The sequence below is a fragment of the Gavia stellata genome, chromosome 25 (assembly GCF_030936135.1).
Source record: "Gavia stellata isolate bGavSte3 chromosome 25, bGavSte3.hap2, whole genome shotgun sequence".
NCBI lineage: Eukaryota > Metazoa > Chordata > Aves > Gaviiformes > Gaviidae > Gavia > Gavia stellata.
Window position 1 is genome coordinate 9,363,530 of NC_082618.1, and position 13,771 is coordinate 9,377,300.

At 40.7% G+C, this 13,771-nt stretch overlaps 1 protein-coding gene across 1 annotated transcript in view; it reads left to right on the forward strand.

Moving 5' to 3' along the window:
* The window catches only part of PPM1E (protein phosphatase, Mg2+/Mn2+ dependent 1E), a 76,442-nt gene that overhangs the window by 55,937 nt on the left and 6,734 nt on the right, over window positions 1–13,771 (forward strand). Inside the window, exons 2-3 of the mRNA XM_059829420.1 lie at window positions 7,775–7,893; window positions 12,476–12,675. Coding sequence (XP_059685403.1) covers window positions 7,775–7,893; window positions 12,476–12,675 — 319 coding nt within the window. The remainder of the gene's footprint in view (window positions 1–7,774; window positions 7,894–12,475; window positions 12,676–13,771) is intronic.

Genomic DNA, 13,771 nt, shown 5'->3' on the forward strand with positions numbered 1-13,771 from the left:
CACTTACCCCTTTGGAGAAAGGAAGTAGTGACTTGCTACGCAGCAGAAAATGGATCAGAGGTCTCAGTCTAATTCATGTGTTGAAGATAGTATGTTAAAAGTCAAGGGTTTCCCTTAATGACCTGCATTGTCAGATGAAATTCTAGTAGCATCATTCCAAGAAGTTGATTTCAAAAGTCTGGTTTGTAAGGGAACAAGACTTGTGCTTGCTCAGTCTGTCTGCCTGTCAGGTTCCTCCCGCTGATAAGCTTAACCTTGCAGGCCAGTTTCAATCAAATTCAGAAGATGGGTTGAAGTCTGAAAGATAACCGAATAACTGTCAATTTTCTGAAAACTGGTGGCAGGGTGGGTGAGAATGGCCCCTCCAAGGTAAGGGTAGGGAGGGCTCAGCCCTGATGGATCTGTCTGGCAGCATCGGAGGACCAGCCTTGTGCCCAGTTCCAGGCGTGTGCAGTTTGTCCTGTAAAACAGCTGGTGATGTGGGGGGCTTCAGGGAACACCGGCCCCGCTGGAGAGGGGAGTTATGGGGCAGAGCGTGCACATCTGCAGGGCACCTGGGCTTGCTCTTCCTGCTGCTGGTGGCGTCGCATCTCGTACATGGCCTTTATTTAGCTTCTGGCAAGAAAGAAGTTCGCAGTAGTGTGCTAGAAAGCCTGTGTTGGACATGTTCTGAAACATGTTGGTGCGAGAGAGGTTGAGTGCGCGTGTGTGAGCATAGCTGGAAAGGAGCCTGATCTTAGATTTGGCACCCATTGACACAAATCTAGTGCCAGCTGCCTCTGGACCTCAGAGGCTGGGAATTTGATCTGTACTCGCCTGCAGTGCTCCGACTGGAGAAACGAGGTAGGATATCCCTTTGCAACCAGGTCTCCTAGGTAGTCAGATAAAAGAATATATGAACCATGCTTTTGCCAATCACGCTTTCATGAGCCACTTTTTTTCTTCATCTTTTTTTTTCGGCATCATGCCAGTATTTTAATTTTGTTCTCTGCCCTGATTTTTTTTTAATTAGTTTGATATGCCATGCAGCACAGCACTTTCTTTACTTCTTTATGTATAATATCTTAGCAAAAACCTCTGACCGATGACTGCAGCACCTGAGCCCTTTTGTGGGATCAGTGCCAACACACTCATAATTGAGTTCTGTGGTTTTGCAAATGTTTCCCATCTGATCACCAAACGTGATTTCCTAGAGGTTTCCATTCATACCTATTTCACATATCCTTTACTAGAGAGAGTATTTTGTTGACTCTTACTATCTCATTAAAAAATGAGGAAAGAATTTGAACATTTTTTTAATCTCAGATTAGATCTTAATTTGTGAACAAGTCAAAACCAATTCTTTGATTTGTAGCGATTAACAAGTGATAGTTAACAGGTTATTTCTAAGGGTGTTTTTAGTTGTTGTTCTTCTGGTGGGTTTTTTTTAAGGTGGTTATTTTAAAATCGAGGCTATAAAGTATTTTTACCTGTCTTAGTCATAGCTGTCAAATATGAGCTTCATATAAGGTTTTATTCTATTTTATGAGATAGATTTTCAATGATTGCAACCAAGTTGAGAACTTGTATTACTCACCATCAGCAAAAGCTTCGAGCCTAATAAGAACTTGCAAGGAAAAATTGTTGTTCCTACAAAAGTAAATTTATTCTCATTCATTATATTTATCTGTGGAGTCTTTAGGACATTTCTGAGACCATATCCTCCTAAATGCTTTGACAAGTAAGATACAGCTATTACAAAATAAATACAGTGATAAATACTGAAAGTCTGATTGGTATGTTGAAGCATCTTAATCCAGCTGTTGAAAATGTTATCTGATGAGCAGTGCACCTCTGGGTTGTGTGGTTTGTTTGTTTGGTTTTTTATGTCCAGTTAAGATAGACTTGACTGCAGGAAAATATCTGTATAAACTTGATCATACTCTCTAGAATATGGCAGTGAGCACATTGCAAAAGGTTAAATATTTGGTAAAAAAGAGGTACCAACACAGTGTCTGTGTAGAATATGGTCATGGTAAACACAGAAAGAGTGTATTTTTGTAATGGTTGTGTATTGCATTTCTGTTGCTTACAACTGTCACCACAAGGACAGAATAATTTTGAATGTGACCAGGCAGCTGTCTCTGTGAAGCCTATAGATAGCAGCTTCCTTGTGTAGCACATTTTCAGCTCCTTCAAACAGATTTATCAAGCATCTTTACTGTCTCAACACTGCCAGCTCAAATGACTTCTCAAGGAGCTTTGGTTATGCAATCTTTTAAAAGGTGCATTGTTTTTTCTGTTTGTTTCTTTTTTTGTGTGTGTGCTGGTTTTTTTTAGTAACTCGCTGCAGCAGCTAAAATCTAATGCAGGGTTTCACCATGTGTTAGGAAAAAAAATATACTCCATTTGTCCACCGTGACCAGGCTTTAAATAAGCATCAAAACTTTCACCAGCTGTGCAAAGTAGCAGAACAGCGCAGGTCAGAGCAGAGTGGTGAGCTTGCAGGAGGGCACGATGCTTTGTGAGCTTGCAGGAGAGAAGAACCTGCAGAGACGGGAGCTGGAAATAGCATTTGCTTGGCATAATTAGGAGATACATCTGTAACCATTTTGGGGTGTAAGGACTGCTTAACAGAGTATTCCTGTCCGAGTCCTTCTCTGAGTCCTGACTTACAGGGGTGAGGAGACAAACAGAAGCCCCTCAGCTGGTACCCTGTCTTTCTGGATAGCTACTGGAACAGGAGGCGGCTGAAGGGAGAGCTGGGTAAACAGCCAAAGGATCTTCCCAAAGAATTTCTCTGCTCATTATTGCTGCAGTTCACAGCATGGGAACTTTCAATAATAAAGACTTTAAAGGCTTCTTCAAAGAGCTTCCAGGCTGTATCAGAACCTCCATCTGGAAGAAGTCTCATGAGACTTTGGAGTGTTTTGTAAATACAGGCTGGGGACAAATGAGGTTTTTCTTAAATTGAATCTTGCAAAACTTGCTTTCTAACAAGAACTTGCAACAGGCCACATTAACACAGGAGTGTTTACCAAACTGCATCCCTAGTGTAATGTCTTTTGGAAAGAGTGCAGTTAGCTTGTCATCCCTACAAAGTCTTTTACTAACACAGTAAATTATAGGCCTTATGGGAATGTGCTGTACTTGGTTCTTTTCAGGTCATGTTTTTGGTCTTGGATAGCTGTGTGAAACTATATACGATGCTTTATACTGTTTGCCTGTGGATGTGTTTTGTGTTTCAGCAGATTGAATAGCATTTCTATTTAAATCATGTTTCATTCTAACTAAAACAATTGCTGTTCTGTAGTCAAGGGATTCTTGAGGTAGCAGGAACACTGTATGTTTTGTGATTTACTGACCATTTTGGCCTTTGAAAGCCAACAGTACATTTCAGTCCATTTTTCCTGCTTTGGGTTAGTGATGCCCCATCAGTTACACCAGACCATGACAGCGTTAAGTATTTTCAGCACTGGTGGTACTCGATTGTGTATTTTGGTCAGGGGCAGTAATGCGCCTGTAGCATAATTTTCCCATCTGCAGTGCTAATGCTCCAGGAACACCAGCATTACCGAGTTTTAATAACTTGATGTCTGTCTTTCGTGGTTTTCTCCTTTTGAGATGCATCAACTTTTCTAAAAGATGTGTTTACGTCGTGCAGTTGTTTATGACCGTGAGTTAGCTGCCTGCATCAGACTAAACCTGCCTGTCTAGAGTTGTTGTTTGCCTGCGTATTCCACTTAGCACCTCTGACAGCGTATGAGAACAGAGAATACGGAGTGAGAAAAAAGTATGAAAGCTCCATAAATCTTGTATCGATTGAAAATATCTCCCACTATCATCTTGATATTTTTCCCTTCAGTTGTGCTATTATCTAGGGATCTCGGAGTATTTTATGAACACTGAATTAAGCCTTCTACAGCCTTCCTCCTTCTCCTCCTCTCCCCCAGGCAATGACGTTATCATCCCTTGTTTGTAGATGAGGAATCAAAGCTCTGGGGGTGAAGTGGCTAGTCCAAGGTCAGCTGCTGAACTAGTGGCGTAGCTATGAATAGACAGGGGCATTCTGGCTCTCAGCTGTCTACTAAACAAGATCGTGCCCTCCCAGTTTCAATTTGTCATAACTTAATAACTAATAACATTTGAGCATCTAGAATCTAGCAGAATAATTTATTTTCAGCAGCCAACAGGTAATCCTTAGTTACACCAGCAGCAGGACGCAGTGCACCTCCCATGTCCCCATGGATCCTGTCTGCTGCTACTTGTTTTGCGTACAAGATGTGAGGATAGGTGAGGACTACCAGCGCAGTAAAGCCTGATCATTCGAGTGTGTGTCTTTGCTGTTTTGTGGGATGCTGTAGATGCTCACCTGAATGTTCACTTTTGTGATAAAAACAAAGATCCTACGCCTGATTCTTCATTTGTCTTGGTGTAACAATAATGAAGTGTCCTGATAGCAGTTTGACTTCAACATCTAATCTATTTTAAAAGAAGTAAAAAAACCTCCAGTGCAGTCTGCTGTTCCTTGAAGGGGAGAAGTAATTCAACTAAAGTCTAATCAGGAGCCAAGTAAGAGAAGTAAATTTTGAGTTGTGCTAATCAGGAAGAGGAATTCATCTGTCTGCATTTGGTCACCTCCCTGCTTACATGGCGTAATTCTGTAACGGCTACATAAGAAGCTTTTGTGATGAACAAATGTCAAGGGCAATTAATTCTTTGGCCAGCAGCTGTTATTATTAGGACAAAGAGTGGCCAGACATAGAAGGAAATCCTTCAGCTGATTTATTTTCTCTACCTTTTCCATCAAAATTGATAAGTCACTCAAACCCCAATGGTGAACTTTCATGCAATAAGAATTTTAAATTTGCCATCTCTTTTTTTGGTAGGAGACCTTATATTAGATTTAGAGCACAGAGGAATAGCTCAGAGAGAATGTTTGGAAAGTCTTCACCACTTTAATGCTATCAGGAAGGAGCAGAGTTGTGTGTTGAGCTGGTAACATAATAATATGTGGGCCAAGTTAAGCCCACTTCAGACTTTTTCTCAAACTTAATTGATGGAAACAGCCCACTTTTAGGCTTGATTTATTACCTTAGCAGAGTTATTCCAGGATTGCTGCAATGCAATTGTGGGTGTTCTAAACACACCCACGCTGCCAGAGAATCAGGAAGGATGTACTTAAAATCCTCTAATTTATCTAATAACATCTTTAGCGGCTTTTTGTGTAGGTTTAGTATTGTAATGGAAATGCACTCTTTGGCTCCCGTGTGAAACTGCTAGCATTGGCTGCAGGGACATGTAAATAGCATTTGGAGCTGATTGGGGAAATACTCTGACCAGCTACATATGCTGTAAATGCACCATTCAATTTTGTAATCTGTTAAAATAATATCTAAAATTTCAGATATGAATGTTCATGACGTTGGGTCTTCATAGACGTGGCCTTCCCACCTTCCAAGCCCAGGCAGAGCAGAGGTTCCTCGTGTCAGGGAGTATTTTTCCTCTGCTGTTTAGGGCCTGAGACTATTTTAGCAACAGTTGTTGCCTCAGTTCTTAACCAGGTTCCCTCTTTACCCATCAGTGGACATTCCTGAGGGGTTGTTTATAAGTGACACAAAACAAGTTTGGTTTCCCTAAAAAGTTTCAGCACTGAGCTGGTGAGGGCAAGCCTTGGATTGAGAAACAAGCTCAGATTCCTGCAGCCACCAGCACAGCCTGTAACGTTCGTGCCCGAAGCGAGCTCTGTCTGGCTTGTGTTTGTACATGCTTTCAGCATGGATTCTTCTGCTGTGCATTATTTAGGCTGAACCTTAATCCTTCTCTGCATTTTTTCAGAACGCTGTCCTCACAGTGTTGCTAACTGCTGGCATAATTATTCTATCCCAGGCATCGCAATCTCTCGCTTTTGTTGTAATGTGGAAATTGCATGTAACATGAACAGTAACCAGTATCACCGCTTGGGAGTATTGGAGCTAATAATAGAAATGAAAACCCTGCTCTTTGTGAGCTAAATAAAGGTGGACAAGACGAGATAGAAAATCAGCTTCTACACATACCAGAAATAAAGGAGGTCCCGGCATGTTTTCCTCTTGCTGATTCCTCTTACCACCAGGCATTGCTGTATGTAAATAGGATCAGAGTTCCTGTGTTGTGCTGGGAAGAGCCAGTCCTAAGACAGCTGATTTCCTCCAGCAGTCGTGCTTCATTAGCGCGCACGTTGCTGAAGCTTGGAGGTGCTGCGTGAGCAGAATACTCGGCTGCTAATTCTAGGAAATACTCTTACTGATGGTGCAGTAACACAGTATGAGTAGCTTTCTGCGTAACTTCAAGGGTCAGAGCTCATCTCATGACAATGTATCACTTGGACAAAGCTATTTATTGCTAATCTTACATTTAAATAATTTATAGATATGTTGAATAGTAAATAATGAGGGTCAGAGGACTTATTTTGTGTACATTTTCTAAATCTGTTACCTAATCTTACTGCTTGTAGCAGCATTTGGTATCAAGAATCTGGAAAACTTTATGGTAAAATGGCTTTTCAAAAAAACCCAAGTGAAGCAAATCTGGATTGTTTTTTTTCCTGGAATTCAGATTTCACTGCTGAAGCTATGGCATGTGGGCCAGTTCAGGGCGGCAGTTGGCTTTCCTGGGCAGTGAACCAAATGTGAACGCAAGTGACAGTCGCCATGTGCTTCTCAGGCTCCAGAACGAAGTCTGATGAGTCCGGTTTCATGTGTAGAAGTTTTTCTGCTCTGAGTCTGGTTGGACTGATGCTTCTAGGCTAACTCCCCCTCTTCAGCCATGCTAAAAGCACACAAACAGACTTACTGGGCTTAAGCAGAGGAAATAGGTTAAGGAAGTATATGTGTTCATTGCCTGTTCCCTGGACTAGCTGATGCAGAATTCTGTTGTTGATGGACGGTTTCTGAGACTGAAATTAGCTCATACGTCTCTGTGCGGTCCTGCAATGGTAGACATGTCTTATGCAGGACATTGTTACCTCTGATGATAACTATAGAAACTGGAAGTTTCGGGCTGTGTCAGCAAGAGACACTTGGAGAAGTTAAGGCAGACCAAGGGAAATACGAAGTTATGCATAAATTAAGAGGTATTAAACTCCTCTTGAATGAGAGAATGTACATTAAAGTGGCCTTGGTTTGCTATGGATTAATTAACCTTGGGAGATCTCAGGCTTAATTAAGCTACAGTGAGTTAAAGCCACTTTACTCTTGATACGAGATAATTCATGAGGAAACTTTTTAACCTTTTGCACATCAACTTCATACCTCCTATGGGTTTGCCTTAACTTTTGGTGTCCCTTGGTGAGGTTTTGGACACTTTGAAAACTGAGGACTTCTCTTATCCTTTGGAATCCTAACTGTAATTCTTAGGAGAAACTGGACAGAATGGACTTAAGACAAAAGTGTATAATGCACATATAGAAAATGTGTACTAAGCAAGGGTTGCATGACAGACTCTGCAGGAGGGTTCAAGTCTAGATTTGAAAAGCATTTAAATAGAGGTTGTGAAACAGAACATTAAAACTTAAGAAACAGGGAACATAAGAGTGAAACGGGGTTACTAAAATCTGTGTGGTAAGTTTGAGGTCTTGCTGCAGGGTTGTGGTGTTGTCTAGCAAAGACGTTTTACAAATTTTGGTTCAAATTCCTGTTTGTTTATAGAAAAGTATTGTTATATATTTCCCTGACTGCAAGTCACCTTGCTAAATCAGATGAAAATATCTTTTTGTGGGTTTCTTCTTATGGTTGGTTTTTTTTTTCTTTTCCAGTAATTGCCCTTCATTTTTGGCTGCTGCTTTAGCTAGAGCAACTTCAGATGAAGTCCTTCAGAGTGATCTTTCGGCACACTACTTACCAAAGCATGTGGACAACGCAGATGGGATTATACGTAAGTACCTCTGTGCGTGATAATGTACAATTTTACGTGATGTGGATCTTTCATTTACACTGTATACTGGAACACTCTGCAGATAATTTAGAGATTTTCAAAGTTAGCATTGACTTCAGTGGCCCATCTAGTCTGACCACTTGAATAGTACTAGATTTTCCTCAAATTAGTTCCTTCTACCAGCTAGCTAAATGAAGCTGGACTAGATTTCTTGTAAAGGAATATCGCATATTGATGTAAAAAGATTAATGGAGGATTCACCACCACTCCTGATAGAGCTAGTGGCTAATTTCTTAGAGCTTTCTCATCTTTGAATCTTGTCTAGTTTCAACTTTTACTATTGAATTCTTTCTCTATATTTAAATGCCTTTCTCTGGTTGTACTTGAGTCTTTTATCAAATTTTTTGCTCCTTAAGGCCAGGTGGAAATCACTACTTTCTTCTAAGTGCACCTTCATAAGACTGTATCTGGTGGTCCTGAATTTCTTTATAAGCACTTTGGACTCTGCGGTCCTGCTGCTTGCTGGCAAATGCCGGTTGTCCGCCTTCATCCTTAGAGCAAAGTCAAATGTATGTGGGAAAAGAGAATTTAATTCTGAATTATTTCAGTCAGTATAGTTTTTACTATGGCTTTTAATTTTTTTATATTTTGGTTTAGCAAAGGATAGTATAAAGATACTTCATGCTTAAAAGGAAAATTTCCTTTTCTCCATTTATCTGGGTTGGCTAACAAGATTTTTGCAGCATCCAGCTCAAAGCCGTACACCCTAAACCATTTCAGGATTCTGCTAACCTAAATAGCCTTGAAAAACTTTCTGGGGTACTCACTGCAATGAAGAACAATGTTTCTCACATGCATTGAGAGGAATTATGTCATTTGATCTTGAAAGTACAGTCACCAAACCACTTTGTCTATTCCCTCCTTTTTTGATAAAAAAATAAGTAAACGATTCTGGGGATAAGTAGGATATATAAATCTGGCTATTCAAAAAGGAAGATTCTGCTGTATTTCTCAGAGGCCTTTGGAAACCTGAGAAACAGAAAAACGTGCTATGGGTTCCCTTTCTGTAGGAATTGCTGCCTCCTCCTGCTGAGCAGGTAAATGGAATAGATTTGTCATTGTTCTGGCTGAGCAGCCTTCATTAATTTCAAATTGAGATCTCTGAGACTTGCATAAATATTTGACAGTCTCCAAGGAAATGTTGACTAAGCCTCCACACAGAATATCTAAAGAGTTCAACAGAAAAAGAAAAAAAACAACCAAAACCACAAAACCCTCATACCTACAGAGATTGCCATTTAAATATATCTAAATCTTTAATATGCAGGTGCAAACATAGATTGATATGTGTGTGGACTATAACAGGCACTAAAAATAGGAGACTCCAGAGGCAGTATGTTGAGGTGAATTGTCATAATGAAGGTACTTGAAAATAAAGTATACCCTTATAGATGCAATATAAAGTGTTAAAATATGAAGATAAAGGGGAAGGGGAAGAGAGAGAACATCTTCTGGACCGCAGTAAAGCAATGGTTTCATATGAATAGTGCAATTTCAAATAATATACCATAAATGGTAATTTTCAAAACAGAGCATTAGCTCAAGTGATGCAAGGTTTGGCTAACAAAAACATAACAAAACTAGGGGGTTCGTGCAGGGCTGAGGGAGTTGTCATTGCAAAAGGGTAGTAACTCCATTCTAGCTAACTTTCTTATAGGAGTCCTTTGAGAAACTGGGGCTAGTTACTTAGAAGAGAGCTGCAACTGGCAAATGCCCTAACTGGTACCATATAGGGAGACTTTCATGCTTTGAAAGAGAACAAAGGGAACTGTAGCAGGTGATGAAAATGCGATTTCTACATCTTGAAGTTTTGTGCTTAGAGTTCACTGTTTATCCTAATGATGTTTGAACTGCTGCAGAATGCAAAACCAAGCTGAATTTAGCTGGCTTTTGATATCCAATTCTGTGTCAGTTTTTCTTATGAACACAGAAAGATTTTTACTCTGTATAGTACAAGGAGACATTTACCTGATTTGTCTCAAGTTTGAATTTGCTAGAAGATAAAAATTATTCCAAATTTCCTTAGTGACACATTTCAGTCTGAGTAGTGCAACATGACAAATCATATTGCATGTTTAGGACTGGTAAAAGCAGTTATTGGTGCACTGGTGGAAAGGAAATCAGAAGCTTCATGAAAGAAGAATGCTAATCTTATAAGAAGAAAAACTGTTTTGAGGCCACGAATGTAGGAATGCAAGAATACAGGCCTGATATATTCAGGGTGACCATGTGTCTTTGGATATCAAGAATAGAATCTGAGAGTCATAGGCTATGACTGATTCTTCTCTTCCAGTTAAACTGGAGAGGAGCGAGAGCGCTTCCATGAGAACTGAAAGATGTTTGGTTTCCTTTTTGAAAGATCAGGTTAAGGACGTTTAGTTTTCTTTTTCATGGAGGAAGATATTCACGTGGGGGTTCAGCATTGTTAACGAACCACCAAAGGAGGCTGGATAGTAGGACCTCGTCACATGGTGGAGGTATCTAAAACATCCAGCAGATTTCACAAAGCAAATTGCAAACTCCCACTACCCAGTCTTTCCAGGTACTAGGAGATGGGATTACTATAGCCAAGACACAAAGAGGTAATTGACTAGTTGGAAACTGGAGTTCTTAGCTTAAGAAAAACCTTGGTCATGTCTACAAACCTAGGTACTGACCCCTGTTGTCACACTGTCCACATTTTCAAGAAAGATCTTAAAATTCAGGTACTAAAGAGCAGAATCTGATTACTGGTATTCTTCCTACCCTGATTTTGTCCTAAAAGAAGTCAGTCATCTTTGGGAACAATAATGCCTTAGCTGGGTTTCCCACTAGCTGTGGTACAATTAAGCGCTACTTCCAACACTGGGGATTTTGGAGCAGCAGGAGGGAAATGAAATTCTCCATGACACAACCGCAATGACAGCTGAGTCAGCTCTGGCTCAGCGCTGCAACATTAACAATTGATGAGTAATTTACAGCTGTGAGGGGGTGGTTTGACTGTTGTGGGCCTTTCTCCTGTTTTAACCTCAAGATCAATTATTGATGATGCTGACACTACGCATACTCCCTGCTGGGGAAGGGTGTTCAGCATCTCAGCACAGCCAACAGGTTTACTCCCTTCCTCCTTCAGAGTGATGCTCTGAAGTGTAACAGCCACGTGACATTGAAATGTACACCATTTCCCTTCATACGTGCCCATGGGGAAAAAAATGGAAAAGCAAGTCTGTGGGGTTCGCTTCTGGTAAATGTAATTTGGACGTGTCAGGCTGTACCTGTTCCCTCTTTAAATATTTTACCCAGCAAAGAGATTTTTGGTGGCACTGGTGAGAGTAGTGTAAGTGTTGTGGGGAAATTGGTACCCATTGCTATGGCATTGATCATTTGATCTCCACCACTTGTTTTTAAAGCTGTGTGATCAAGAAGCTAGGACTCCTTCTTTTGATTATGTTTATAGCTTATTTCCAGCCTAATGGCTGCTCTTGCAGATCAAGCTTGAACCAACTCATAATCAGCAGAGCTGGGAATATATCTTGCTCCTAAGGATCTTGGCCCCTGATCACTATAGCCCATATCTTGTGTAGACCTCATACAGAAATTAGTAAATGCTGCTTTTAGGTTCTTCACAGAATTTCTGTGAACCGAGAGATGCTGTAACCCTCCCCTCTGCTCCCTGTGTCTTGTCCTCCAAGAATGATTAACACGCACGGATTCTGCTGTTTAGCTTTGAAGATCTCTGGCTTTGCTGAATGATCATGAACAAGGAGATTTTGATGTGTTCAGCTCTGATGCTTACTTCCTGGTTTTCTCCCCTGAACTTCAGAATGATTGTCAAGTACCCAGGTTTTCACATTTTAAAATTACTATTTCTCAGGAGTGACAGTTCAGCATTTTCTTAAATTTAAGACCCTTATGGTTTTCTCATTTGCTCATGCAGATTTCTTTGACACACTGTCTAGTCAGGAATCTGGAAATAATGTTATGAAACCAAGAAGGTACCTGAATGTGTACTCCACCAAAACATCTTGAAGTAATGCTATTAATTTCTGTAGGTTGTTTGCCACTGTATTACCTCAGTTCTGCAGTGAGGTGTTGTTTGGAACAGACTGTTTGGTCTAAAACCAATACATCATTGTAATGGAGTGTGGTTTTCGTATGTGATGGTATATGCCATGACGAAGTCCCTATCAGAGCCGCCGTGGCACAGCTGCACCACCCTGTGCAGAGTGACACAGGGGATCAAATGCTGAGGGAAACGTACTTGCTTTTCGTTTTTTCTGATGCTGCAAATGAGTTCCCCAAAGGCACGGGGGAACGTTTAAGTTAAAAAGACAAACAAACAATGAGCTGCTTACTGATGAATGCTGATTGGCGTGAGTTTGGCTTCCTCTTTTTAAGCATCAGAGCCCAGAATTTCCCTGCTGACATCCATTTCAACTGCTTGGCTAAAATGGTTTTATTTCATCTTTGTAATGTATGCAAGAAAAAATTTCTCACTTAATAACACTCTTAGCCTTTCATTTGTGGTTTTTGCCTTCCCCAGAGATTGAGACCGTGAAGCTAGCCCGCTTAGTTTTTAGCAAACTGCATGAGATCTGCAGCAATTGGGTGAAAGACTTTCCACTTCAGCCAAAGCCCCACCGCTACTACGAGACATCCATCCATGCCATCAAGAATATGCGCAGGAAGATGGAAGACAAGCACGTCTGCATCCCAGACTTCAACATGCTCTTCAACCTTGAGGTAAAATGGGATCATATGGAAGACAAATGCATATGCTAAATACAATTTCCATTCTTGGGGAATCTAGGCAGTCTTTTAGTGTGAAAATGAAAGCCATACCTGTGATGGACCTGAGGAGGATTGACATCAAGAGACAGACCTGGTCTTAAGTTAGTTCAGTTGATATTCTGTAACCATAGCGGCAGTATGCCATGCAGTTTCTATGTAGGGTATATAGAATAAAAGAGCAATTTTCGCAGACTTCTGGTGAAATGTTATCTAACTAAACAAAGTGTTTATCTGGCCCATCCTGATGTAGCCACTCATGCAGTGGCTGAAGGACTGACCTGCCATCCTGCAGAAAGCAGCCCTACTTTTGTGAGAGGCAGCCGATGCATGTAGTACCATGTGATAAGTCAAGGTAGGAGCCTCTCTTTAGCTGAAGATGCCCAGGTGTCGAAGAGGATTGCTAATGGAAATGAGCAAGCGGTTCAGCTTACAGTTCATCACTGATGCCAGTTGTCTAAGGGGGTGGGTCTGTACTGCCTTTCAACCCTTTCTCTTGGGAGGAAGAAGCCAAAAGCAAGAATAAGGAAAGAAAGTTAAAAAAAACCAAAAACAAAAACAACAAACCCAAAACACAAAACTTATAGGAGAATGGGGTGCAGTTCACACAAGTATCTAGCAACACGTGTAGTTTGGTGGAACTGGGGCCAGACTTCCCTCCATTAATTTCTTCATGTGGCTGTTGGTCAAACCTTCATGCTTGCTCTTCCTTCAGATATAAAACTGGACATTGAAGAATGGCAAGGAGAAGAAAGTGGCAAGAATTTTACCTTTAGGATCAGATTGCTGCATAATTGATTCTTTATTGCATCCTGTCACTTTAATAACCATCTTCTGCCCCATCCATATTCTTGCCTTTAAATGATATTAATGCAAACAGAGGCAGATGTTTCCTTTGCCTGTCAATTGTCAGCTTTCTTATTCCAATTTGTGTTGGAGCCCATTACTTAAAAATTACAATGTATAAATATTCTAGTCATTGAGATGGCTGTCAAGGTTGAATTGGCACTGACAGGGGGTTGGTGTGTTATATGTATGAATAGGCACGGGA